General features: G+C 37.7%; 1 protein-coding gene across 3 annotated transcripts in view; it reads right to left on the reverse strand.

Annotated features, from left to right (window-relative positions):
• Window positions 1-5,259: 5,259 nt before the first annotated feature.
• Window positions 5,260-26,106, reverse strand: part of NRXN1 (neurexin 1) — a 745,532-nt gene continuing 724,685 nt past the window's right edge. For 2 of the 3 annotated variants that reach the window (XM_009648206.2, XM_035903621.1), the window contains 2 exons: window positions 23,328-23,406; window positions 5,260-5,567 (listed from right to left, as the gene is read on the reverse strand). In XM_009648206.2, the coding sequence (XP_009646501.1) occupies window positions 5,260-5,567; window positions 23,328-23,406 (387 nt within the window). The remainder of the gene's footprint in view (window positions 5,568-23,327; window positions 23,407-26,106) is intronic. The other variant, XM_035903622.1, reaches the window with a different exon arrangement.

The raw sequence follows: 26,106 nt of genomic DNA on the forward strand, positions 1-26,106 counted from the left end.
CTGCGCTCGCTGACAAATGAGCTAACGTCTTTATTGTTTACCAAAAGGATGTTGTTGAGGATTACTGGCCTGGATTTTTAAACCTCTCAAGTGTATGCCAGCATGAAATTACTGTCCTTAAAGGCAATTTACTCACTGAGAATCCCACGCTCTTTGAAATAACTTATGTCATCATGTTTTTTCTTTAAAAAAAACCCAAAGTGTCCCACAATTCAGCCCCACTGTCATATGGAAATCTGCTTGTTCTGAAAAACAAATGAAGATATTTGTATGGTAGTGAGTAACTGAGAAATGCGAGGGGCCATGTTTTCTTTTCCAGAAGTCAAGGGTTGATGGCTGAAGTCTGCCAAAGACCTTCAGTAGGAAGAAGACTCCAAAGTAAGTGGGCAAAGGACTGGGTGAGTTCTGGCCCTGCATCTCACAAAACTGAGCAGACCTATATCAGTGACTTTTTTCTTTTATGGAATTTCTACCTCAAATCTTAACCCATGGGGGGACACTTCTGGTTTCATGGAGAGCGATGACCAACCAAAGGAGGAATAGACCATCCAGACAAATCAGAGTCTGGCAGGCAAGAAATTTTATCACCCCCAAGTAGTCATCATTTCATTAATTGATTTAAATGCAGCATGGATTTTTATTTCTCCCCACTCCCATGAGGGCCAGAACCATGCTGAAATACTTACAGACTCCAACAAAGTGGGGGCTTTGAAATAAGGTAAATACCCTTTATTCCAAATAAAATTGTATTGACAAGTCTTCCAAGTGCCTCTAAAAAGGACTAAGTGAACTTAGAAGCAAATTTCTGTAAACAATATGAAAATCATATCTAGATACCCAATTTAAAACTATTTTGTTGAACTATAAAGAAGTCATATTGAAGGAATTAACACAGTTGTCATTTACAGCCTACATGTGTGCTCCATTTCCCTTATTCTAAGTTGCATTTGGGGGAGTTGTTTAGTTTTTTCTCTTTTTTTTCCTCATCTTGTGAAGGTTTTTTTAGCTACTTGGCCACAGTGATGATTCATTATAGAGGCCAGTGCCTAAAGCAGTTAGCTGATGATGAATGATGCAGGTATTGAGAGGCTATTAGGATTTTGGTGAAAGGGAGAGAACAGTATAGGTGTAAGAAAAAAAAATTAAAAATACATTGTAGAATTAAAAAGTGCATAATTAAATGTGGGGTTTTGTAGAAGAACAAAAATCACTATTGTTATAGCTGCTTTAAATGTGTATAATGCATTCTCCTAAATTTAATGTTCAGTATTTAAATAAAAATACACACGCGTGCATGCACACACGCACAAATACTAATCCCAGTATAAAGCAGTTTAGAATGTAAGTTTAACTATAAACTGTTTTATACCAATGGAAGATAGGGGCTGTTTCCTCTAGATATTCCTGAACTTAAATTATCTAAGATACTTCAGTCTCTACCTAATTAAGTAGATGAATAAATCCCATTGAAGTCAAAGAAGCTACTGATGTGATTAGAGAAGATACATCCTTAAATTCTATTTGGAGTTTAGATCCAAAAGCTTAACTCCATCCCCATTCAGCAATACATTTAAGCAACTTTAGACACTTGCTTAAATCAATAGGATTAGATGTTTGCTTGAAGTTACCCATGAATTTAAATGCCATGCTAAACAGGAAAGTACTTATGTAATGGATTAGCTCTGGTTGAAATTTTGTAATTATTATCTAGGAATGTTTTTAAGGACATGAAATACATTCATTTTTCCAGTAATTTTTAAACCACCTTCTAGGCAAGAGAAAATATTTTCATTTTTTAACTTTTCATCCCATTACCTTACCTTCTGCCATCTTCTTTCCACCAGAAAAAAAAAGTGGTGGAAAAAGAAGGGAATTCTTTTTTCATTCATAGGGGGAGGGGAACATCAAGTTTTAATTTCTTGATTTTTTAAAAAAAATAAAATCTAGAAAATTTCAGATGAAGTAATAATATGCAAAAGCAAATAATGTATTCATGTAATTCATCATTTTCTAACTGGGCCATTTGAACACAAGACTTTTAGAAGGTTTTCACTAAAGTGTACAAAGAGCTCTGAGGTCACTTTTTCCTGACATTAATGTCTGTAACTTCATGCCAGTTTACCATTTTTTTTTTCACCGCTTTAAGATGTATGGGTACTCCAGATCTAAAAGCAAGAGAAGAAACAAGCCAGCATTTGTATTAAGAAACATTTTTATTAACAAAACAGTAAATTCCACTTGCTTAGCATTTCCAATAATGAATAAATTGGCCTTGCAACAAATAAAAAAATCGTAAATATCTATCACAGAAAGCACTATAAGGTTAGGGGCATTGGGCCTCTCTTCGATGTCTTAGGGTTGAAAGTTTCACACGTTATTTAGTGTTTTGTTAAAAAAGGCAACACAATACAGTCATAGAAATGAAGCCATCTCAGTCAAACAAATTAGGTTATTATAGAGAAAGGATCCAATTTTATGTTAGGTAGTTGGTTTATGTCTGTTTCTTTGTTTGTTGTTGCTGCTGTTTTTAAACAAAAAGGAATTTTAAATCCACTTGCTGGCACTTCTGATACATCCATATTTGTTTTCTGTTTAATTACGAAATTAAAGAGGAAAAAGGAGAACCTTCAGAAACGGTGTTAAAATTGTGTTTGCTTATTATAGTAGTAGCAGATCTTTTTTTCCTTGATGTATGGATTTAGTTAAAGATTAATCTACCAAACTGCCTGGAAGTTGACCTGACCATGCTATTTCATTAATGTAATCAATACCAAGCAGAAAAGACCATTTCATCTCGCCCAAACCATATTCTGTCACGTCCAGTCTCCTGTCATCAGATTATTCTTCTTCTTCTACGTATCTTCAAGCACTGAAATCTGAACACCACCTGGCTTTCAACTTCTTCTTTCCCCCCTCCAGCTGAAGTCTCTTGCTTCCAGCAATGACCCCCAGTGTACCTGACCCTGCTGTTCCCTGAGTACAGCTGTCTTGTAAAGGTGGGAGAAATTATGAATGCCACAGGTGAACAACAATCTAAGAAATGAACCTCAGATGGATTCTGTGAACCTGTTCTCATTTTTGTGTAAATGCTAATGAAAATTAAAAAAAAAAATTGTTTTACAAATGCAACATGACACACCTTGATGTGGTTGGCAACCGGCAAGAGAGGTGTTTTCATGTCAGCTACATGTATTTTTTAAAGTGCTCTGACTCCCAGATAGATAGCTGTACCAGTTTCCAGCCTTTTTCATCAGCTACAGTGAATAACACACAACAAAATGTTTTGTGCGTGCTGTTTAAAGCTAATTTTAGATTCCTCCTTCCGGTCTGTAAAGTGTGAACATCTATATCCCTCCCAGGAGGCCTTCCAACGATTTGGTTGATTTCTATTGAACTACCCTCTTTCTGTCTAATGTATTCCCTTTGAACTTCTGTGTAAATAAACTGTTACGCTATGATTTATTGCTGTGAACCTAATGAGATAATACTAGAAAAAAACTTTAACATGTAAATTACAGCATTATATTTAATATGTTTAACTAAAATGCATTAATGTTTTATATATGCAGGAAAAGCTATGTGTTACTTTAAAACATGATGAACTTATATTTGCCTGGTTATGATGTCTTGCAATACTACACAATCAAACTTAGCTAAAAATACTTTTTCATATGTCAAAATGCCCACCGTTGAAAAATACTATCGTGCACCTCAAGATTATTTCCTTTTTGAAGAAAGGGGTAAATTCTGCAGTAGAATCAGCCTGGATAATTAAAATGGGTCTTTTTAGATCTTTTACCACCCAATGCTGTCGTAGCTGTCGTTCATATAACTGAATGCCAGATAAACACTATATGATACTTCCTAAGATTCTCAAAAAACTCATCATTCTCATAATTTCTTAAGAACAGGGTTTCTGTAAGGCAAACCATGCTCTCCAATAGTGAAGCTTTGACTGGAAGCCAAAGGCCAGTTTAAGTCACTAAATATTTAGCTAATTAATGAACGTATATTTCTAGGAAAATTGGCCATTCTGATCAACTTCATTGATGCATATCAGGAGCAAGAGATGGGGATAGGAGGGAGAAGACAAATTACAGTAGAGATATATTTTTGCTTTCTAGTCCACTTCTTTCATACAAACTACTAAAACTTAATTGCAACAGAATAGAGGCTGTACAGGTAAGAAAAAAATTAGCTGACTCTTATATACATTCATACACATCCCCCTTAGTATAACCACTACACTGTAAATTAAAGAAAAAAAAAGGGGAAGAAGTCTGGGACAATTTATAATGGCTGCAAAAAAACTGAAGTATGTCTGTTGCTCCAGATGTCATAAAACTCTCTATACCTAGCAACACTTATAACATTGAGTTTACCAAAAATGGCTGAAGAGCAGATATAGTTTGCATTTTCTATACAACAGGCTATAAAACATCACTTATCACAGTCCAGAAAGCACATATAGATGTGTTTTTATATAAACATATGTAATAACATATTAAGCGTGCATGAAAATTTCCCAATGATTGCATCTATGCCCTCTTGTTTGTTTTTTTCTTTTTTTTTTTTTTTTTTTGGAAATGTGCCTTATATTCCAGATTTTTGTTTTCGTTTTTGAAAATAAGGCCTCCGTACTATTTTCCTCACAACCAGAAAGGGGCTTTTTGAAAGTATTTCTACGTAAGTCTTCAGAAAAGCCAGCACTTTGTTTCAAATGCAAGTTTCCAATCACTGCTTCACTGCACCAGACGGCAAACTCTTTATGTTTGCTTGTTGAGTCACCATATATAATGACAGTCTTCTCTGACAATAAGACTAACTTACTTCTCAAGAAAGCGCTAGCACTTTGGCTAAATCCAGAATCATAGGTAGCTTCTTTTTTTCTTTTTTTTTCCTGTTTTGTTTTTTTAATTTGTTTTGTTTCATATTGTGCCTTGATGTTGTAGTAATACTCCTTGCTTTATGAATGCGTGGTGTCATCATTGTCTTTCAGAAATGTTCCAGCAACATAAAGACAGGCAGAGTAAATGAAAACACTGTGGATGTTAGGGAATTTATCAGCTCCTGTTTCTGAAAAACAAGAGCACGAAATGCTTGTTTTTAAAAACAGTCTTTCCTTTCTGATTGCATTCCCTGTCTTTTTGTTTGTTTGTTTTTGAATGTGCTTCATAAAAAGTAAAGTAAGTAAGTTTGTATTATGTCTCAGATAAAATGAAGACTATTTCTATACAAGCGTTCTTTTAGATGTTGAGATCAGACATAGTACTCCTTATCCTTATTTTTCTTGTTTTTGTTGGAACTTTTAGCGCTGTTGGGCTGTTTTTCCTTGATCACAGCCCCATTGGATTGTGCTGAGTTACTGATGTAGTTTCGACTCTCATCTACGTGATACGATCCTTCGTCTCGATTCCTGTACTTGTACATAGCATACAGGAGAATGAGGATACACAGCGCTGCTGCTGCCACGATCCCAACCACCATGCCTGTTGTGCTGCTGGATTCACGAATCACCTCGGACGAGCCAGGGTACTCCCTTCCTCCTCCTGCCCTGGTAGGATTTGCTGTAGGTAGATAATGAAATAAGGGAGAGGTTATTCTTGAGTTTGCACATTGAAGAATTAGCCATATCTACCTGCTACAAACATGCATCTTTCTCATTGAGCTCATGGGGCCAGGGCTGCCTATCAATGTGCCCTACTCTGCCAGTTGGAAAACATTTAGGTTTGCAGCTTGTTCCTTTTTCAGGTCTGTCAGCACAAGGAAATAGGCTTTTGAACAAGGAAAAGGACAGAAAGAAAAAATGTCATTTTAGCCTTCGAAAGTATAATTTTTCCAAATGCTGTTATTAAGCAAAGAATGCCAAATAATCTGGAATAACAGGCATGCCGCAACTTAAATGCCAGAACATGAACATCTGGGAGGAAAGGATCTCCCTCTCCCACTTCCTCCCTGTCTCTCCCTCACCTTCTGTAAAGAACAAAAAGTGACACTACAGTACTTATGGAGAGGACAGTGATAATAAGACAGACTACCAAACAGAATGGAGGAAAAAAAATCAAAATTCCCCCTAATAATAAATGATAAGAGCCAATAAATTGGCTACAAATAAGGTATCCTCAGCTCTCCTTTAAACTTCCCTCAGCAAGCTTCTCAATTTCTCCTTTCCTTCTAATTTATTTTGTTTCCTTTTTTTCCCCCAAATGAATTTTATTTACTTTTATTACTTTTAAAGAGCTATCCAACCCTAACCTCTCTTTTCTAATTCATGGAGTCTTCCTTGAATATGACTACACTTTAAAGCACTTTTTCAAGCAACTTCTCCCATTCCTTCTTCTCGTCATTGACACCAATACCAAATGTTCCTTCAAGCAACGCTTTATGCCCAGAAAAAACCTCAAATTTCACTGAGCAAGGGCTCAGCCTTCTAAGAACACACTTCTCAGGCCAGACTCTGGTCTTCTCAGTTGTGATATGAACTGAACTGACCTATGTCTTCAGACTGTAAAGTCTTCTTGATAGGAACTATTGTGCTGTCTGGCACATTTTATCCCCTTGCACAGCCATGTGGAATGAAAGCCTAATTCCAGGAGGAATTTCTGGGTTAAATGCTCACAGCACACAGAGTGCTTATGCGTTTCCCATTATCTCCTTTCTTTATTGCATTTTGCAGAAGGAGGAGAGGCAGATCTTTGTATAGAATTGCTTTTAAGTTGCAATAGCTGAGATGGATCTTCTTCTGTAACTTAGCAAGTGTCATGGATAAAAATGAAGTGACCTGGGTCTATGCAATATTCCTCTAATTATACCAGCATTTCCAAACTCCTGCGAGGCTGGGTACCGTCAGCACTGCCAGCCTTGGCTCAGCTCAGGCGCAAGAAAAGAGCAGTGGGTGAACCCATGTTTCCCACTGAGCAGTGTGGAACGCTCTCATTAAGCATCCAGGCTGGCTTATAGAAACCACATTTTAAATCATTATTGCATGGCTAAAAACGCAGTCGGAAAAATATAAATGCTACCTAGAAGTATTATTAAACAATAGTTTTACAATGTATTCATAAGGTTCGCTTTATCAGGCCTTGTCTACAGCTAGCATTTCACTGAAGTGTATTAGAGAAGTGTCTTGCTCAAGGTGCACGAAAGCACGCTATGCCCCATAGTCACTTTTTTTTGCACTGTAAAGACATAATAGGAAGATGATGATTTTGAGGAGACTACATTAAAGGTAATGCCATGCAAGCTATCAACACTGGTCAAAAAATCGCAACAGGTTTGGACAACCAGAATTAAAAGCAGCCACCAGCTACAGGCATCCACAATTGCCCTATGAATAATAAAATACAATGAAAAAAGCCACAACCCCCAAAAAGAACTAAGTTCCCTCCCCACCTTGGTATTACTCATCATTTATTTATTGGTGATTTCTGTTTTTATTGTTGAAACACCCCTTCCTGGCAGTTATCCCACATAGGTTTAAAGAAGGTGACATTTTATTTGGCTGAAAGAACAGAGGCACTACAGTAAGACTGAAAAGTTTAGTTGGTACAACTGGTATTTTCTATGTCTTAAAGTTTCGATTTAGAAGGCTCTAAGATTTTTTTCTTATTTCATGGTAGCTGCTACCCTACCAAGAAATGTGGTCTGTCTCAAAGTAGTCAGTGAGTGTTTTAGATCCTGTTTCTTCATTGTAGCTATTGTAGAAAATGGAAATTCTTTTACACATAGGATGTCATTTATTGTTTTACAAGAGACAATGCACTGTTGCAGAATAAAGACTCCTGAGTATCTCCATAGTGAATGAAAATGAGACAAAGTCTTATCTTACTGTATAGGATTTCAGGAAATTAATTTCTGTCTGAGAAATAATTGAAGCAACTGAGTAAACTCTGTCAATACCTGATGGAATAACAGCTGCTCTTTCTCTTTAAAATACAGACATTTGGGCCAAATGCCATCAACTAACTTTACAATTAATGTCTATTAAATGACACTTAACAGCTTGCTCAGAGGAAAACATTCTTTTAACATTGCAACCTAAAAACCATGTAAGGAATATTTTTCAACGTTACCTAAATTCCTGCCTTTCACCTGATGGCATCTTTTATTTTTAAGAATGTTTTCACAATTATCTCATTTATCCCATCTGTCTCAGGAATATTCAACCACTACATTAATGTTATTTAAACTTAGAACATTTTCAAAGCATCTGTTGTTACATTTGTTTGGACTTTTGTAAAAGGAGCAGCTCAGCAAGGGAAATGACTTCTTGCTATTTTTCTTCCGTTTACATTAGCATATGCTCTTAACCTACCAGGGCCTCGCAAGGCAAATGAAAGAGGAGGATATAGGAGGGAGGTTTTACAAAGCATATGGGTTTGTCTGGGAGCATTTTAGGTAAGAAAGGCTAATGGAGCACATGCTAAAGCAAGTGGCCTATTCTGAGATAGGGAGGAAAAGGCCACTAGGAAGAGGCTAGCCTACACTTCTTCTGAAATCCATAACATTGCTGAAATAGCTGCCTTCTATTTAAGTAGGACCTTTATTTGACTAAGACTGGAGCACCCGAGGGGAATTTACCTGGATTTTTTTCCCCCCTGTAAGACAGGAACTATTGCCAAGAGACAACAGATGATCTCAATGGACAGCAAGTGAAGATTATAAGGTTGCAGAAATCTTGCTCTTTGTTTCCCAACTCTTTGAGAAACACATGATGCCGCTTTCTTCTCAGCATCTTGGTAGCTGAACCAGGCAGAATCATGAGCTCTTGGCACAACAGTAGAGGTATGTCTACAGGCAACCTTGTCTGCTATCTGGTTGCAGTCTCTGTTAGTGTCTGCAGCACCAAAAAGACACTATCTTCATCCCAAATATTTTTTTAATGTAAATGAGAAGCTAAATATCTTATAGGTCAATGTGAAGATTAAATGTTATAAAAATGACCCCAATTTTTAAGAATAAAAAATCATCCCCCCAAATCCTGAAACAATCTATAGTAAGTTGAGGATGGTTTGATTAGGAACAAGAGAAAATCATAAAGACTGATTATGCTCAGAGCACACCATAACAGTGCGAGGAAATAAAAGTCATCTTGTGGTGGAATGATCCCTTCTTAAAACAACTTCTCTGATGCACAACTCTTTCTATGAACAGCATACTACCAGCCTTTTTGGACTGCCTCAAAGACCAGCTTAGAAGAGACTATCATGGTTTAACCCCAGCTGGCAACTAAGCCCCACACAGCCGCTCACTCACCTTCCCACTCCCAGGGGGATGGGGGAGAAAATTGGAAGGGCAAAAGTAAGAAAACTCATGGGTTGAGATAAGAACAGTTTAATAACTGAAATAAAATAAAAAAAAAGTTTAAAAAAAAAAAGTAGGGAAAAGGAAGACAACAACAAAAAAAGGAAGAGGAACAAACCGCAGGAAAAAAGGTATGCAACCTCTCACCACCCATTGACTGAGCAGTGATTGCTGCCCCCTGGCCAACTCCCCCCAGTCTCTATACTGAGCATGATGTCATATGGTATGGAATAGCCCTTAGGCCAGTTTGGGTCAGCTGTGCTGGCTGTGCCCCCTCCCAGCTTCTTGTGCCCCTGGCAGAGCATGGGAAGCTGAAAAGTCCTTGACTGGTGTAAATCCTGCTTAGCAACAACTAAACCATCAGTGTGTTACCAACGTTATTCACATACTAAATCCAAAACTCAGCACTATGCCAGCTACTAGGAAGAAAATTAACTCTATCCCAGCTGAAACCAGGACAGACTGATTTTTAAAAGCCTCTTCTACCACTTAAGAAAAACTTTGCATGAAATAATAGCAATTGAGCACAGTTTTACATTGTGTAATCATGGATTAGGAAGTTATTATTCTTGACTGTATTTCTAAGTGGTTTAAAATTTACAGGGAAAAATCTGACTATTTTCAGTGCCCAGTTTTCATTAATACTGTGAAAAGAAAATTGGAATTGCAGGCTCCCATGGTGTTTGTGAATTGAAATTAGCAGACTTAAAAACAAAACAAAAAACCCAACAAAAGGACCCCAAACCTGTTTTCTTTACATTTATGCCTTCCCACAAACTGTGAATAGGAAATTACTCACAAGACAAGAATGTTTAACTACTGCATTTGCAATGAGGCATGAAGGCAATTATTTACAGGACACATACTAATTTTCACTCTGTGTGCTATCATTGTAGACCTGTTTGTGGTGACTTTCTGTAGCATTGTTGGATTCTGGTGAACTGGTTTCTAAGCTTACTGCAACTTCAACTTCTCATTGCAACGAATAAGTCTGAAAAAAATCTCAGTGCTTCCTCTGCAAAACCAGGATGAGGATCTGCTGTAAACTTGTGCAAGAGACTAAGCTCAAACCCACCCTGGTCTGAATACAGGGGTATCTCAGGCTGTTCCCTTCCTACGGAGCCTCAGGTAGCCACCCCAGGGGATGTCCATCAATGATTGAGCTGTCATGGGAGGGAAGGAGTATGAGGTAGTTCCGTATGCAGCTGCTGTAGCTCAGTGACAAACTTTCGTCAGACTTGCAACAGTCTATATCCAAAGCCATGAACTAAGCCACGTGAGAGAGGTACCACAGATGAGGTGCATTGTCAAACACACACTCTACGCTCCTTGATCATAATGGCATCATGATTCAAAGAGAACAGGACCTCAGACCTGCACACACAGGACGCTGTGATGTGGTGGAACGTGGTGCTGCTTGTGAGCAGAGAAGCTACATTTGCCATCTTGAACTCACGCCATTGCATTTGTTCTAAGAAACCTGTCAGGCGCTTATTGAGCTTGAGGGAACAAGACAATAACCTACTTTCAAATGTGTTTAAGACAAAATTGTTAAGGTATCTGTTCTAATCTTTGGTAAAGAACACAAGTTCTTTACTTCCTATAAATTGAAATCTCAAAGGTTCTCCAAAGGGAAAATATAATGCATTAAAATACCTCAGAAGTAACGTAAACTAACTTAGCTAGTCATAAAAATCATCTAGCAGCGAAATACCATCCACAGCTAAAAAGGTTGTTTTGCTAAGAAGCTAAACATTGTCTCTGCACAGAATATAGTATTTATTTCCAAGGGCAATGATTTGCCATATATTGACTTAGAATCATTTACAAATGCTACCAATTCCTTAGGACTGCAGGTTTTGCAAGTAACATTTTTTTTCCTGTGGTTGAGAGGTGGGAGGGTGGTTGTCTCAGTCTTCTTTAAATGTCAACATAAGTCTAAAAGGAGATAGGTTAGTTGGTAGCAAGTGCCAGTTGATACAGCATACCAAATCAATAGGTTGTAAAAGTTAAAATGCTCTGCAGAGCTGAGGGGAATATTTCACATAGTTTAATAAGAAGCTTTTGTGAAAACATTTTCCACAAAACTAAATTTAATTTTAGCCAAAATGGAAAATGTAAACCAATAAATCACTTAACGTTTTTATCAGTCTTCTCTTACTCTCTTTATTAGTATATGTTAACAGTTTCAGTTGTATTGCTCCTCTTTTAGTATCCCTCCTCGCCCAATATGGATCCTTTCTCCTTTTACCAGTTCAGCTGTCAGTCGTACCTCTCCCCGCTTCTACATTTGTCATTCACCTTTGCACCTCCACTTCTTTCTTTTCTACATGGAGTAATTTATCCTGTGTCTGTGTGCTTTCTGGGAAATCTTTGGTAATTTGTTACTTTGCTCCAGAAATTTTGACTGATCAGCAGAGTCAGTGGGTGACCTACATTTTAAATTGAAGTAGTCCTAAATGGGAAAAAAAATTCAATGCTTTTGCAAATAAGATAATGTAAGAAAGACAAAACTCAAATATTACACTACTGATAGCATGTTTTCAAGCTAGAGCTAAGCTGCTGTAATCGTGGGGAACCAGTTCAGACAGCTAAACCAGTTATCTTTTGCTCAGTTAGTTGCCTGCAGCTGCAGTTAGTTCCCTGAAGACTCAGATGAACACCGGTGTTATGGCAAGAAAAGGACAGGGGCACTGGAAACATAAATTTTTGGTGGCAGCTAACTGTAAGATTGGCTTCATTGTACCAAAAACTTACAGTCTTAGCAACAGTGACATTTGGGCTCCACTGAACTTAGCGGAAGTTTTGCCACTGAGCTTTGCAGGAGAAAGGTTTCATTGCTTGCTATTTTTATCATTATCATTGCATTAAAAAAGATTAAAAAACCCCAAACCCAAACCACCTCATCTAGGAACCAGTTTTCTGCAAGGGAACACCAAAACGTAGTTGTAAAGATGGCTTGGCCTGCAGAGCAAGGAATGATTCTTGCTTATGAAATCAGCTGGACGTGCAGACACCCACATTCATCTTTGCAACCGTGGGTGATTCTCTGACTGTCTTCCTTCACTAAGCAGCTACTACATGAAGAGATAAATGTCTGTGCCACAAACATTATATATATGGCTCGAACGTTGGAGCTGAAAGCACGCTGCATTCAATTTGCTCTAAATACTGTCATCAAGTCAGATCCATTACTAACTAAGTTGATAATGTGCCTGGGAAAAGAAGGGGCCAGGCTTTCAAGACATCCAGCAAATACATACACACACACTGGAAACGCGACTGCTACAAGTACCAGAACTACACCCACTAAAACAAAGGCTGGAATACAAATTGCAGATATAGCTACACTTGTTCAGCCTGAATCGTATTACTGCCAAGACCTTATGTGCTTCTCTGGGGATGGGAAGAGAGAGATAAATGGACTTCAGGGCTGGTATAAATTACACTTGATGTAATTAATGTTCTTTTTCTCATGATAAAGTTATTGAAATTAATAAGACCACCTTGTTTTTCTTTGCTTCTCTCATCATACTCTGTAAAACAATACTGGTGTCTCTGATGCTAACACAAACAAAAAGATTGAGATATCTATAAAGCTTTGTCTTAATTTGGAATATGATTCTCATGTTCTTGCTGCTTTCATCTTTCCTTTCATTTATCCCTTTTCTGTAACTTTTTAAAGGGTAGGTTCACAACATGTGCTGTATCTAGATCAGAATCTACCATTTAAACCAGCTTACATTTAAACTGTCAAAATCCCAGATCTAGACCACAGCTCTTAACCTCAGGAGAAGTGCTGGTTTTGAAACCCATGGGCCAGAATAGCGTGTCAACACAGCAGAACAAGGTTTCACTCAGGTCTTTATATAGTTAGAAGGAGATAGCCTAAGGTTAGACTATTTCAGGTACATGCATCCTCATTATAGGTTACTTTTCCCTTGAATTTTACCTGCTTCCATTTATGAGCAATATCCTTAGAGAATACCTAGCCCTCAAACTTGTCAGCATCCACTTGCCACCTTGCAGGCTGTCACACACTAAAAAGCCCCAGTATTTCCACACAGGTTTAAATTAGGTGTTAGCAAGTACCTGAAAATTAGCAGTAACAGTCCTACTACTCGATATGCAAAAGATAACGAAAATTCACACTGTACTGATCGCTAGAAAACACCAGCAGAAAGTTTACCACTTGCCCATGTCTCCTTCATCTGGCAGCGGGGTGAGCAACCCTGTTCGCTGCCAGCAGTCTGTTAACATGGTAATTAGTTGATAAGCTGCAGCTGGCATACACCAACTACTTTGTAAGACCGTATTAATTGAATTTATCAGGTATTGCGAATGGTTAGTTAGAAGCACAATGATTTCTGTACACACCTGTAATTCCCCTGTTTGAACACAGAAAAACTGAGCTGCAAAAGAGCGCTGGAACAGACCATGCCCTGCATCGTTTAACCTGGAAAGGCAAAGCGCTGGCCTCTGCCCTGTGTCCTGCATGCAGTGCAGCCACCTTCCCTCTTCCTTAGCAAAACTGTATTTTCCCTGGTTGCTAGGGGTGGCTGCCTCAGATTCCCATCTTTCTTTCTAGTCCTTCCTCCAAATAATAGCTGAGGTAAAGGAAATTTTCCATAGAAATTAAAGGACCTGTTTTAACATCGCATTGTTGAAATGTGGTATGAGAGAAAGCCTTGACATAGAAGTTGAGGAATACAATGCTAATTCAGTCCAGTATATGGGCTATAAACCTTTGTAAAATATTGTCTTTCTTCTAATACCATGTTCGTAAAAACAAGGATGAGAAATAGTTCTGAGAAAAAGGGTTTTTTTCCACAAAAAGAGGCAAATTCAATGCATATGTATTACAAAGTGACAAGAAGTAGTTTCAGTATTGCTGGTGTCCACAATACAGTATGGAAAAAAATAGATGCACTAGATGTAGCAAATCAAACCAGAATTAAGTGTAGCTCAAGGAACAACATGGGCTTGCATTAATCAAGGCACCAGCAGCACATCATCTAATTTCAAACAAACTACTCATTTATGTCAACAATCTATGTGCACTCTCGATTTTACATGTAAGCTTGATTCAAAGGACCAATTTTTAGGATAACACACTTTAACTTAGGATCTTTAAGCAGATTCCCATGAAAATTAATTCAACATGTTCCAGATTCGATGAGCTATTTACTTCATCCTTGTGCAAGCAAATCCTTGCCTTTCCAGAATTCCCTATTTAATAAGACAAAAGTCTCACTCAAGTCAGTAAATTACTAAACCATTTCTGGAAAACTCAGTTTTGCAATTACTAATTTACTTATTTTCTGCATTTTTCAACCAATATCAGTGTGTCAAATCCACCCACGGAAAATGGTTTGAGAGTCCACCTAATCTTTATTTGGCTTTATTTAACTGGTTTCAGTAAATCTTATGTTTATAAAATAACCCGAAAACCAAATTCCTCTCTCAGGAGGCAGATTAGGACAGGTCAGTGCTGGTTTTCTTACGCTTTACTTGTGTATTGTGCTTCTATCCCAAATTGGAAAGACCATACTTTAGAAGACAAAATAGAAGCCGCTCCTTGTCGGAGTTTGGAAAATTTCAACTGGCACAATCAACATGGGCCATGTAAGGGATAAGATCTGACTTGGTATTTTAAAAAAGAAAGAAAGAAAGGTTATTAGCATCTAATGAGCAATATAGTTTATTTATTGAAATATACATAAAACCCCTTCATGATATTTCAAAAACATATATACATGGTAATTTAAACCCTGTTTTTCAGTTAAGTGATACGTTTCCAGATTAAAAAGACCTACACCTTTTTTGAAAAAGGTGAAAACATAGTAAAGGCTGTCAGAGCACACATATCTTTATTTCTGTGGCTAACAACTAAGAATTACAAAAGATTTAGAACTGCCTAGAACTTATTTTCACATATTAGGGATACATGCACAGAAACTGGGGCTTAATTAGCTGCATTATTGAAAATCTTGAATACCAGTCTTGAAAATCAGGACTGCTTTAAGAAAGCATGACTATAGATCCAATTTCATATTATTTTGTGTCTGACAAAGCCACTGCATTAGCAGTCAATTAATTCTTCAAGGTCTATGTAATACCTTATTCAGTCATTTTGTACTTCGTTAGATTTATTTCCTTTTTTTTTTTTTGAATCATTCTGGGCATATCTCACTCTCTGGTTAATTCTGGAATGGTCTGTTAGGCAGGTTCTTTATTTGGAAGTAGCAGACAGAATAGGTCAAGCAACTGCTTATATGCTAGCAATAGTGTTTCCTGCAAATTTTTCTAGGGAAAGTTGGGAAGGTAAGCCCTCAAGAGAGTATGCATTCTTGCGAGGAGGGAGAGAGAAAACAAGAGAATTAATATTAAATGGATTGTGAGACAAGTAATTTTCCCCAGATAGCCTCAGCAACGAAACAAGACCATATTCCTCCACTTCGGTGGGTGCTGAATGAGAGTAGACTTCTCCTGCTCTCCTCCAACCCTGCCCACAGAACTGTGACCCTTAGCGCTAACCTGCTCTCCGTTCCCTTCCTCTCACTCACATTAGCTCATGCAGGGATTGTACATTAACGTATCACTTCTATACCTGAATAAAAGGACACTATATTCATGGACATTTTATCGTCCATGATCCAGACAAGCACTGAAAAATCTAGGGGTTTCCACCTAAGTCAGTGGGGATGACGCGTGTCGTCCCCATGCTTTTGTGAATGAGAGATGTGGAGTGCCTGGTTTGCTTCTCTGCATTCACATCCCAGTCCTGGTACTGCAGCAGGATCATGTGCTTCAGCTTTGCATGTAAATACCTTCAAACTAGGTCACAAGTGGTGTTTTACATCTTTAAAAGAAAAAAAAAAAATAAAAGAGCCTTCTTTCATGAGCAGCCCCTTCAGGAGCATTGACTAATGTGCCCATTTTTCTTGAATTATTGTTTATAAAATGAATAAATTTCTTCAAACTACTAGAAACGTTACCATCTGGTTTTGTCTATGGTGTGGAGATGTCTAACTCCAAACCACTGAACATGTAACAGCAGTACTAATAAATGTCACTTAATAAATTTCTTAATAAATGTCTTTTTATGTTTTCTGCATATGTCTGAAGCACGAGACAGAGCTTTAGGTACTGCCATACAAACGATAACCCCAGTACTTACATCATGAATGTTTGCCTTTCTTATACCCATGACAGAAGTGAGAACATCCAACTTTAGCAAGAATATCAGTGGAATATGAATGCACCCTCAAAGTTCACACACAAGGAAATCCGTTCATCATTTACACACCAGTGGAGAAGGTCTTGTGCAAGTTAACAGAGAACTCTGTATGATTTATAGTAACCTGATGTCGATATTTCTTACCAGTCTTAGAGCAGAGTGAGCCGCTGATATTACATTGATAGAAAACCATTATGCCTAGGAAAAAAGCCAGCTCCCCAGTTTCCATCCATATTCTGCCTTCTGATATGTTCATATCACCGTGACTGCAATTAATATGAGCTAGAAAGCATTTGCCTGTGCTGTCATCTCTAGGCTATGTATTAAACCTCTCTTTGAATTACATATGCTCGGCAAGGAGTATCTACTTAATTGTTCACATTTAAAAGGCACGTTTAGCTAACAATAGCTGCATTTTGTCTTACCGTGTGCTTAAAAAATAAACTTTAAAATAATTTCATGTTGGTCACAAATCCCCTGTACCAGTTGAGGTTACACAATGAAAGGATGTAGAAGAGTGTGATCACTACCACTACCACCAAAATTACACAGAATGCATTTGAGGAGTCAGGATTCTCCAAACTGTTGAAAAATTATTTGTTAGAAATAAAACCTCTCCTTTCAGCACATGCTATTGTTTTCAGCTGCTCCCAACACTGGGAATGTATGAAAATCCTTAGGACTGGCTGGAAAGCTACAACTCTACTCAGTATTCCCATGTTTCAATGAGATGGCTGGCAAAGAGGAGAGATCAGTGCTGTTGCAATGGATCAATCATAATTTTTAAACTCATTTTCTTAGACAATTCAGGAAAAAATTCTTTTTGATCGAATTCAAATGAGAAATGCCGTATTCGTAATTCACAGTGACAGACACTAAGAGCTCAGTCTATTGACAAAGCAGTAGTTCGGTTTGCATTAAAATAATTTGGAAGAAAATGCAACATTTGCTTTCTGTTGCTTTGTGGGGCTTTATGATTTATGAAAAAAATAAATAACCTTAACAACTATTTTAACTTCAATTATAGGAAAATTAATCTATACCTGAAGTCCCTCAGTTCCCTTATGTATAGACATGGTAAGTGCTAACATTTGGAAAGTTTGTAAATAAAGCATAATTTTCACCCTGTAGTAGCTCATACAGACACGTCTATATGTATTTCAGCTACACATTCTAAAAGGCCGATTCAAGGCAACCCAGCGATCTTTCTAGCACTGGAAACACATACAGAACTACAGGATAATTGGACTGAGGCACAACTATTCCCTTTATGTCTCGAGCTGTAATGAACACTGTAGCCCTGTGAACTAACTGTAATTTTATTTTTCTTTCAGCTCCTTGCACAATGAATTCCACGAAGTGCATTAAATAGGGCACTTGCAGTGATGTACAAATTACAGGAGTCACTTCACCTCCTACTGCAATGTTATCTCGCTGCCAGACGCACCAGGAATACAGTGCAATAATTTGTGACAGGAAAAGAAGACCAAAACTTCTAATAACGAGCATAAACCATTTGCAGTCCATATTTCACAGCTCTACCCATTAGAAAAATAGGTATCAGTTCTGGGACCAAAACAAAACCATCCCAAAGCATTTGAGAACATACAGTTCCTAGCCATCTCCATCTATCCAATACACGTTATTACACTGCAGGGGACGTACCTATGAGGGAAGCAGGTTGCCTGCAAAGCCCCATACTGTTCTGCTCACAGGCCAAAGCCTTCCCCAAAGCAGTGACTGAACTGTAAGAGTCATCTTAGAGGAGTGGCTTGTTTGCTCTCTTTTGGCTATGTTGGTGCTTTTCTGCACCAGCTGTTTTCTGCAATGCAACGAGCCTAACCAAGATGTAGAAAATCAACACATGCTCAAAGCTCAGTCAATAAGCATCTATCCTATCGTTGGCCCTTCCTTAATAACGCAGGAAAATAACTGATCCCATTTCTCCCTCAGAATCAAGAGTCAGGGCCAGGAAAAGGTAGCTAATGATATCTGTTTGTATACCTCCCTGAACTCTGCTCTGACTATTCTTATCCCATTTACCTACAGAATAAGTGCAGGACTAGATCAGATACCAACCACTGTCCTGAGAAGTGGAACTCAAGAGCTGCCAGACAGACGCCGATCACATTTTATCTGTTTGCAACATGTGAACTTCTGTTGGTAAAAAGACATTTGTTTGAACCTGAAAAAGCTTGTTTCTACAAGACCATTTTTTCCCTTTGAAGGTTGCCTTCTGCTAAAACTTCCAAGACCAGCAAATACCATATATTCTGGCTTTAAGACTACCAAAACCTCTATCCATCCTATTTCTGCTGGGGCTATCTGGAGAGGTTTTGAACCTGTTTTCTGACTAAAACCTTTGTCAAGTCCCAGGTTTGAGAAGCACTTAAGTGTAATTTGCAGAAAAAGAACTGTTTGTGCGTATGCTAAAAATGTAAGACTTTTTGCCTGGTCTAGATTTCCCTGCCATTAAACTCAATGATCTCACTTCATTTGGCTCATTTTGGACCTCTCTGCTTTTTGGAACATTTCAATAGCTACAGAAGTGGCTAGACAATAGCTAACAAATAAAACACCAGCCCAGTGTAACTGGAACAAATAAACTGTGTAGCACAAATGCTCACTGAAACTCAGCAGAAATCAGAGCTCCGTACCCAGCTCAGGAAAGGCTGGAACAGCAGTCCTGACGTGCAGAATGGCAATTTGTCCACCTGAAGTTTTATAACTCTTCACATAAAATCAGTAACTCAGCCCAGGTCTGGTTTTTTGGATAGGTTTTCACTAATGTTTTTCGTAACTTGTCTACGAAATGAAAGGCTTTATTATTTCCTCTATGAAAAGAAGCTGAAGAAACAAAAACTATTATTATTTATTATTATCATCATCATCATCATTATTCTTCATGTTGTTATTAGTATTTAGAGTAAGAGAGGGGAATGTGGGGAGACTGCGAAAGTAATAAGTGTACACAACATAACGCAAACAAAATATGTTGACTAAGTTTTACGTGCTAATAAATTTATTATGACTTCATCCAATTACGGCACATTTAGCAGTTTGTATACCACAAGAAATCTGCAATTATAATTTCTGTGACTTTATGTTCCAGACAAGTTGATGGGATTGCTACTTAGCAGCTCCTAATCTGGTCTACGTTTTTATGTCCCACATGAAATTTGTTTGCAAATTGTATCTTTTCATTTATTATTTAGAAGACAGGTGCACAGAAAGCAAAGCTGGTAGTGGCAGACCAATATTTTTTAGCCACTACAAACTGCAACATGTTTATCCCAGAAAAGAAGCCCTATTTTAAGCATAAATCTTGCTAATCAGTAAAATCTAGCTAATCAGTAGCTTCTATGATGTATAGGTTTACTGTATTTAAGCTGTTACTAGGCTCCCATTTTGAGCCAAGAACTTTGGTTAGAAATAGGCTTATTCATAGAATCATAGAATCATAGAATATTTTGGGCTGGAAGGGACCCCTAGAGGTCCTCTAGTCCAACCCCCCTGCAGTGAACAGGGACACCGCTAACTAGATCAGGTTGCTCAGAGCCCAATCCAACCTGGCCTTGAATGTTTCCAGGGATGGGGCCTCCACTACCTCTTTAGGCAACCTGTTCCAGTGTATTACGGGCAATGATCGTGTAAATGTACATTTATGGCTTTGTCAATAAAACTGAATGGGCTCTGGCCATCCCTTAAATGTATTCTTGCTAGAAAACTGTTGACCTGAGAGCTCTGAGTGTGCTGCGTTGCCTCTTGGGCTGGGGTGGGTCCCTTTGCTGACTGACCATTAGGCAGCAAGAGAAGAAATCTAATGGGATCTCAGGTTATGGCCTCTGAAGTGAAAATGTAAGCCTGAAATTCTCCTAATCATCACATTGTCTGCCTCCTAGAAGTATCTGTTAGGAGACAGAAGCTTCATCAGCATCAGTGAGGATGTCAAGGAATGGCTGTGGAGAAGCAACTCTGGTTTCTGAAAAGGATTAAGGGGAAAAAGTTGAACTGAGCCATGGGAAGAATTTAAATGGAGGGACAAATCCTTTTGCATCCCCTATGCCAAATGAAAAGAAAAAAAGTTATTAGTCTTTCACTGCCAACAATATTTTGCTTTTGTCTCTTAAGTTCCAGCCTACTGTTAGGAGTAGCTCAAAACCACATGCAGACCGCTGTATTATTGAGATGGAGCAGTGCCTACAGGGGTACTCACGGAGAAAGCTTATTCATAAGACTAAGTGACTAAAACTAAAACAGTTTATAGAGAGACAGATACACAAGGAGTTATGACTCCAGTAAGCCCTTTGGTTCATGTTGTTTCAAATATGAGAAAAGGACAAGGCCAATGAAGAGGGAGGCAAATTAATAGCTTTTAAGAGTTGAGAGTGGGAGGACAAGTGACATTTTCATGTGAAGAATGACAGATAAAATGATCCAGACAATTGGGATTATGGAGAACATAATTCCTGTGCCAATCCATACTTTTCTGCAGTAGCAGTTGGGATCCAAGAAATGAAACAGTAAAACCATTCTCAGATAAACAAAAATGAGAAGTGGAGCTGAGTGATGAATGATAAGCTAAAGCAGGAAAGCTAACACCAGGATGTAAAGCTAATGGCAAGGTTTTGCAGGAAGATTAACATTCACATTCCCCTTCCGGACCACAGTTTGGACAGAAATGATAACCTGTCAGAAAGCTTCATTTCACCCCTCCCGATACTGCACCCACCAGCTAAATGACTGTGCTTGGCTCCATGTCTACTGAGCATTGCAGCCCCTGGTCTAACATTCAAAACAACCCCAGAGAAGAATTATTCTGAAATTTCATTAGCTTTTAGCAACCTGTAAGGCTGACGTAATGCAAATACATTTCTAATAAAAGAGCTGCACTCTAAGAGAGTTTGGGAAATTTCTTAGTGGTAGGTAAGTAATTTATTATTTTACATTTACTTCATAAAAATTTAAAAAACATATTAAAATTATCTACATTTACAGTAGATATATGTAAATGTATCTGTTGAACAGCACTGCCTGGGTTAACTAAAGCAAGGAAGCAATTGGTATGGATGAGTTCAGAGCCATTTGAGCTACTGCATTGACTTGTCCTGGACAAGACACAGTCTTGTTAAACTCAAGAATCTGAAAATAAGAAGGAAAGAGCAGAAAAAAAAAATCATGGAAATTAATCTTCAAATTTTCAACAAATAAACTCTCAACACAATTCCTGAATAGCTTCCTCATGATGTCTGGGACTTCTGCAAGTGAAATGTCTTCCTGAGAGGTGTAAAAATGCGTAAGGTTGGTCTATCTGTTGCCGCTCAGTGTTAAGAATGGTCATTCCATCTCATGGCATTTTGAAAAACACTCTGAAAACCTTTTATTGGAAAGCAAAAGAAAACAACCCCAAAGTATTCTCATCAAATCTATAAATATCTTGGTTCCTGGAAGAGCTCAGATGCCACTCTGCAGGTCCATCAAACATTGAAACAAGTCATAAATGCCTCTGCCTTTACTTAAATTAAACAAATTAATTTTGCATGTGGGTATTAGGCTATGTGACTTCAGAAAGGAACCATGCATTTGGATTTGAAGCAAATTTGGTTTGTCTTAGGGCTATGTAGACATAGCCCCTGCCCAGATTTGAGAGTTGTACTGAGATGGCTCTCAGTTGTGATTTGTATTAATATACTAGGCTCAGATTTCATTGATTTCTACTTGAACTAAATATCTTACTCCACAACAAGTTGATCTTAATTTTTTTATTAGTAAGTATTATAGCAAGTACCAAAGATTACCAAATTGCCTAAACCAACTGACAGTAAGCGTGCTATCAAATATCACAGAATTTAAGTGATTAAGAAAAACTGAGATATATATGATACCGCAAGCTGTTTACTCAGAAAAGGTAAAAGCTAACCCAAGTCAACAAAGAAAACAGGATTAATTCATTGGACATTTGGGATTTTTTACAGGTTATAGAGTAACATGATTATTCCGATTGCTATTATGAAGTTTTGCATTCCTTTCACATCTGTGATAAACATTCAGATTTTTAGAGAAGGTATGTAGTATTAATTGAATATAAAGGTAAGTGGGAAATTATATCAGAGAGAAAAATTAGTACAAAATCTCCATTATTCAGGGGGGGTAGGAAAGACATGGCCGAAACACTACAAATGTTTTGTTCCACGGAAAATACTAGAATGTAAAAATTTTTCATTTCTAATCAGAACTGAAACACACTCTGAGTAGTCCTGGCTTGGAAAAAAGCCGTAAGACAATTGGAAATTTGAGACTGTTGTATTCTATGTCTTCAGGTCTTTATCATCAATCCAGTATTTCGTACCATAAACAGTAATTCAAAATGAACTCTCCTTGTACTACTGACATATGACACTTGAAATATGGTACTTCTACCTTATTAGGGGGAATTGCTTAAGGCATGAGCAATTGCAACATCTTTCTCCTAAATGAAGTTGTCCCTTCTTTATCACAACAACCCAGTTGCGGGGGCCCCAGAATGCCCTTCCCAGTCCTGCCTCGGGTCAAGCTATAACCTTCCTTGGATCGTGATTATCAACATCCTCCCATCCCGTTGTCTTTTAAAAACATGCAGCAAACTCTCCCTCTCCACTGACACTGCTGGGCATAGAAAGGCCCCAATTCAACTTCTCCCTGCTATGTAAGAAAGGGCTGTCCCGCTAGATGGGATTATGGGGGACTGAAGCATGCAAATATGAAATAAAAGAAAGTAATAAAAAAGTTGACTAACCTAACCCACCTGAGCTCGGCTCACAGGGATCGATGTCCTCGTCATCGCTAGGACATTCAGCCGAGGCCACCAGAATGTCATCTGTGGTCTGCAAAGAAAGTAAAAGTCAAAGAGATGTATTTTAATTGACTGAACATGCTGTCAGATTCTCACTGGCATTCCTTTTATTGCTTGGATTTATGCAAGGCCCAAAGCATTCCAGACTTAATATATAATGGCACAGCGACACTCTCCAACTCTGTATTAATGGGACTTTGCTTTTCAATTCGCACTTGTCAGTTTTTAGAAGAACTGTGTTAGACATCCAGTGCAGGCACTTAAACATTTTAATATTTTTTTGTAATAAGAACAGAAAATAGAAAAATAGAATATGTGTATTGGGGCTGCTGGTCTTCCCTCTTTGTCACCAATATCTCTACTATGATATTGCTGAAAACAAGTCAAAATATTGAATTGCCTGCAGCTGTTAAAACTATCAGGAATGTAGTGATGTTTTCTCCATTAATTGCACTTGCTTTCTCAGTTGTTAAGCCAAAAAAAAAGGAAAAGAAGCAAACATTAACTCTCATTGAGGTGAAAACTATTAAATGAAAAGAAAGTAAAGGAAAGAAAATAATAAATATATGAGGTGTTAGAAAGTGCCATCCTGTTTTCTTTAATAAGTGAAAATATCCTACTTTCTTAAGTAAGCACTGCCCGAGTACTGTGCTTAGATTCAAGGGGCTCTAGGAACATCTGTCCAAAATGAGTTTGGACAGTTCTTTGTAAAAAGAAATCAAATAAATCAAGACAAAGGAGACAAACCAAGGGATGTACGATACAACACTCTATACAGAAAAGAAACAGGGTATTCCTATCCACCGCTTCTTACAGTGCAAGAACAAGGAGATACTCAATGAAACACTGAGGCCATCAATCTGAACCTGATAAAATGAAATCCCTTCTGTTTGAGCCACCTCTGAGAACAGTCATTTAGAAATGTAATAAGAACATCCACAGTTATTAGGGGAAATAATAGCAGGGAAATACAAACTGTCATGCTCCTGGCCATTTCTCAAGCAATTACTAATGAGGTTAGGAAGAAGCTTTTCCTATGGGCAAGACGTTTCGTAACTGTCCATTTCAAGCTTCTGTTCACCTCGCTGAAGGAAATACACACAGAATAGGACTACGTGACACTGAAACAAGCGGCTAAGGATATAGCAGGCAAAAAGCCATTCTTGGATCCTTGTATGATACATATGCCAACAAAGAGGTACAACCCATTTTGGTCTACGTGAAATATTATTTTAAGGTTGGGACGGGGTTTTTTTTTGCCTAAGTATAGGAGAGGGACATTACAATACATCAAAGTTCTACATCAGTTTAAGTCTGAATATGTAATAATATTATTTCTGTACAGTATGGCCAAAGCCTAACCAGTGTTGTTTATCATTATTATTCTAACTGAAGTTTTAAAGCAAAGCGTATTACAGTAATAGGCTTTTCTTTGTCACGCTTCAAGAATATTAATGAACATATGCTTTCAGCACTTCTGTGAAGTAGGAAAGTGATACAGGAATACATTCATTAATATGTGAGGCACAACAAAGAAAAGCCTATTACAATAATATTATATTTCACAGGAAGAAGACTGAAGCATAAGAGAATGAAGTAACTTGCTGAAGGTAACCAAAAAGGCTATAGACAACAGCTATTCTATGTCACAGTTCAATGCCATAATCACAAAAATTCTCTTTCCTATAGCTACAAAAATTTATAGCTGGGGGAAACCACTCTGTAAATCTGTAAGGCTGCCAAAATGAGCTGGAAGATTTGCCATGAGAGTTAAAAAGACAAAGAAAAAAATGTACTCTAGCTGTCCTTTCTTTCTGCCATGTAGAAAAACAGAGTTATAACAAAAGCCAGCTGCAAATGTCCTCTTGAATTTCTAATGCCTATTTTGTTTCCCCAAAATACAAACATTTAAGCTTGAAAATCAATATCTTAGTCCCTTTCTGGAAAAGCATCTATGTTTTTCCTAACTTATAAAGAAAAAATAAACAACCAGGTAACCAATAAAGCCTCCACATAAACAGTTAACTCTGTACTGTAAAAGCCACAACTAATAAGTATAAAAAAGTACTAATAAGTATAAAAAAAAAATTAATGCATCTCCCAAACAGTTTAAATTTTGTCAATGAAACCTCAGCATCATATTTTTCCTTCTGTCCATAACACAGGAGGAGACACATTTACGACCTGCAGCGAGAATACTGAACATTTACCAAATGACCAGTGGGGAATTGTACACAAATACCATCAACCTGTGAGCATCACAGACATACATCATAGCCGTTGCAAGAAATGATGTTCTGTGAGATATACTGGTCTAACTGGAATTTTGTTTAAGGGTCCTTTGGTACATGCATGGATGAGTAACCCTTGTAACTTGAGTGAACTGAGGTAAAATGATCAGATAGATTTGTACAGTTATTGCAGTGTCTCTGATTATTCTTGATATGGGATGGTATGGTCAGAATTTACTTTAATTAACTCTACGTTTTGTACAGTTGGCACTGCATTCAAAATTACCAGAAAATAACTATGGAAAAGTCATACACTTTTAAGTATCTTAATGTATGAGAGATACTTTGCTCAGTTACTTATAAGAGGGAGTGTCAAAACTGTCTTTACGAAGTGACACTAATTCTAATCTATGGAAAGAGTATGCACACTTCTACAAGAACAAAGGAATGTTCTTGACTGATAAAAGTGCATGTATATTATGGGTACAGAAATGAATAGT

This window comes from Egretta garzetta, unplaced genomic scaffold (genome assembly GCF_000687185.1).
Source record: "Egretta garzetta isolate BGI_Z169 unplaced genomic scaffold, ASM68718v1 scaffold11, whole genome shotgun sequence".
Taxonomy (NCBI): domain Eukaryota; kingdom Metazoa; phylum Chordata; class Aves; order Pelecaniformes; family Ardeidae; genus Egretta; species Egretta garzetta.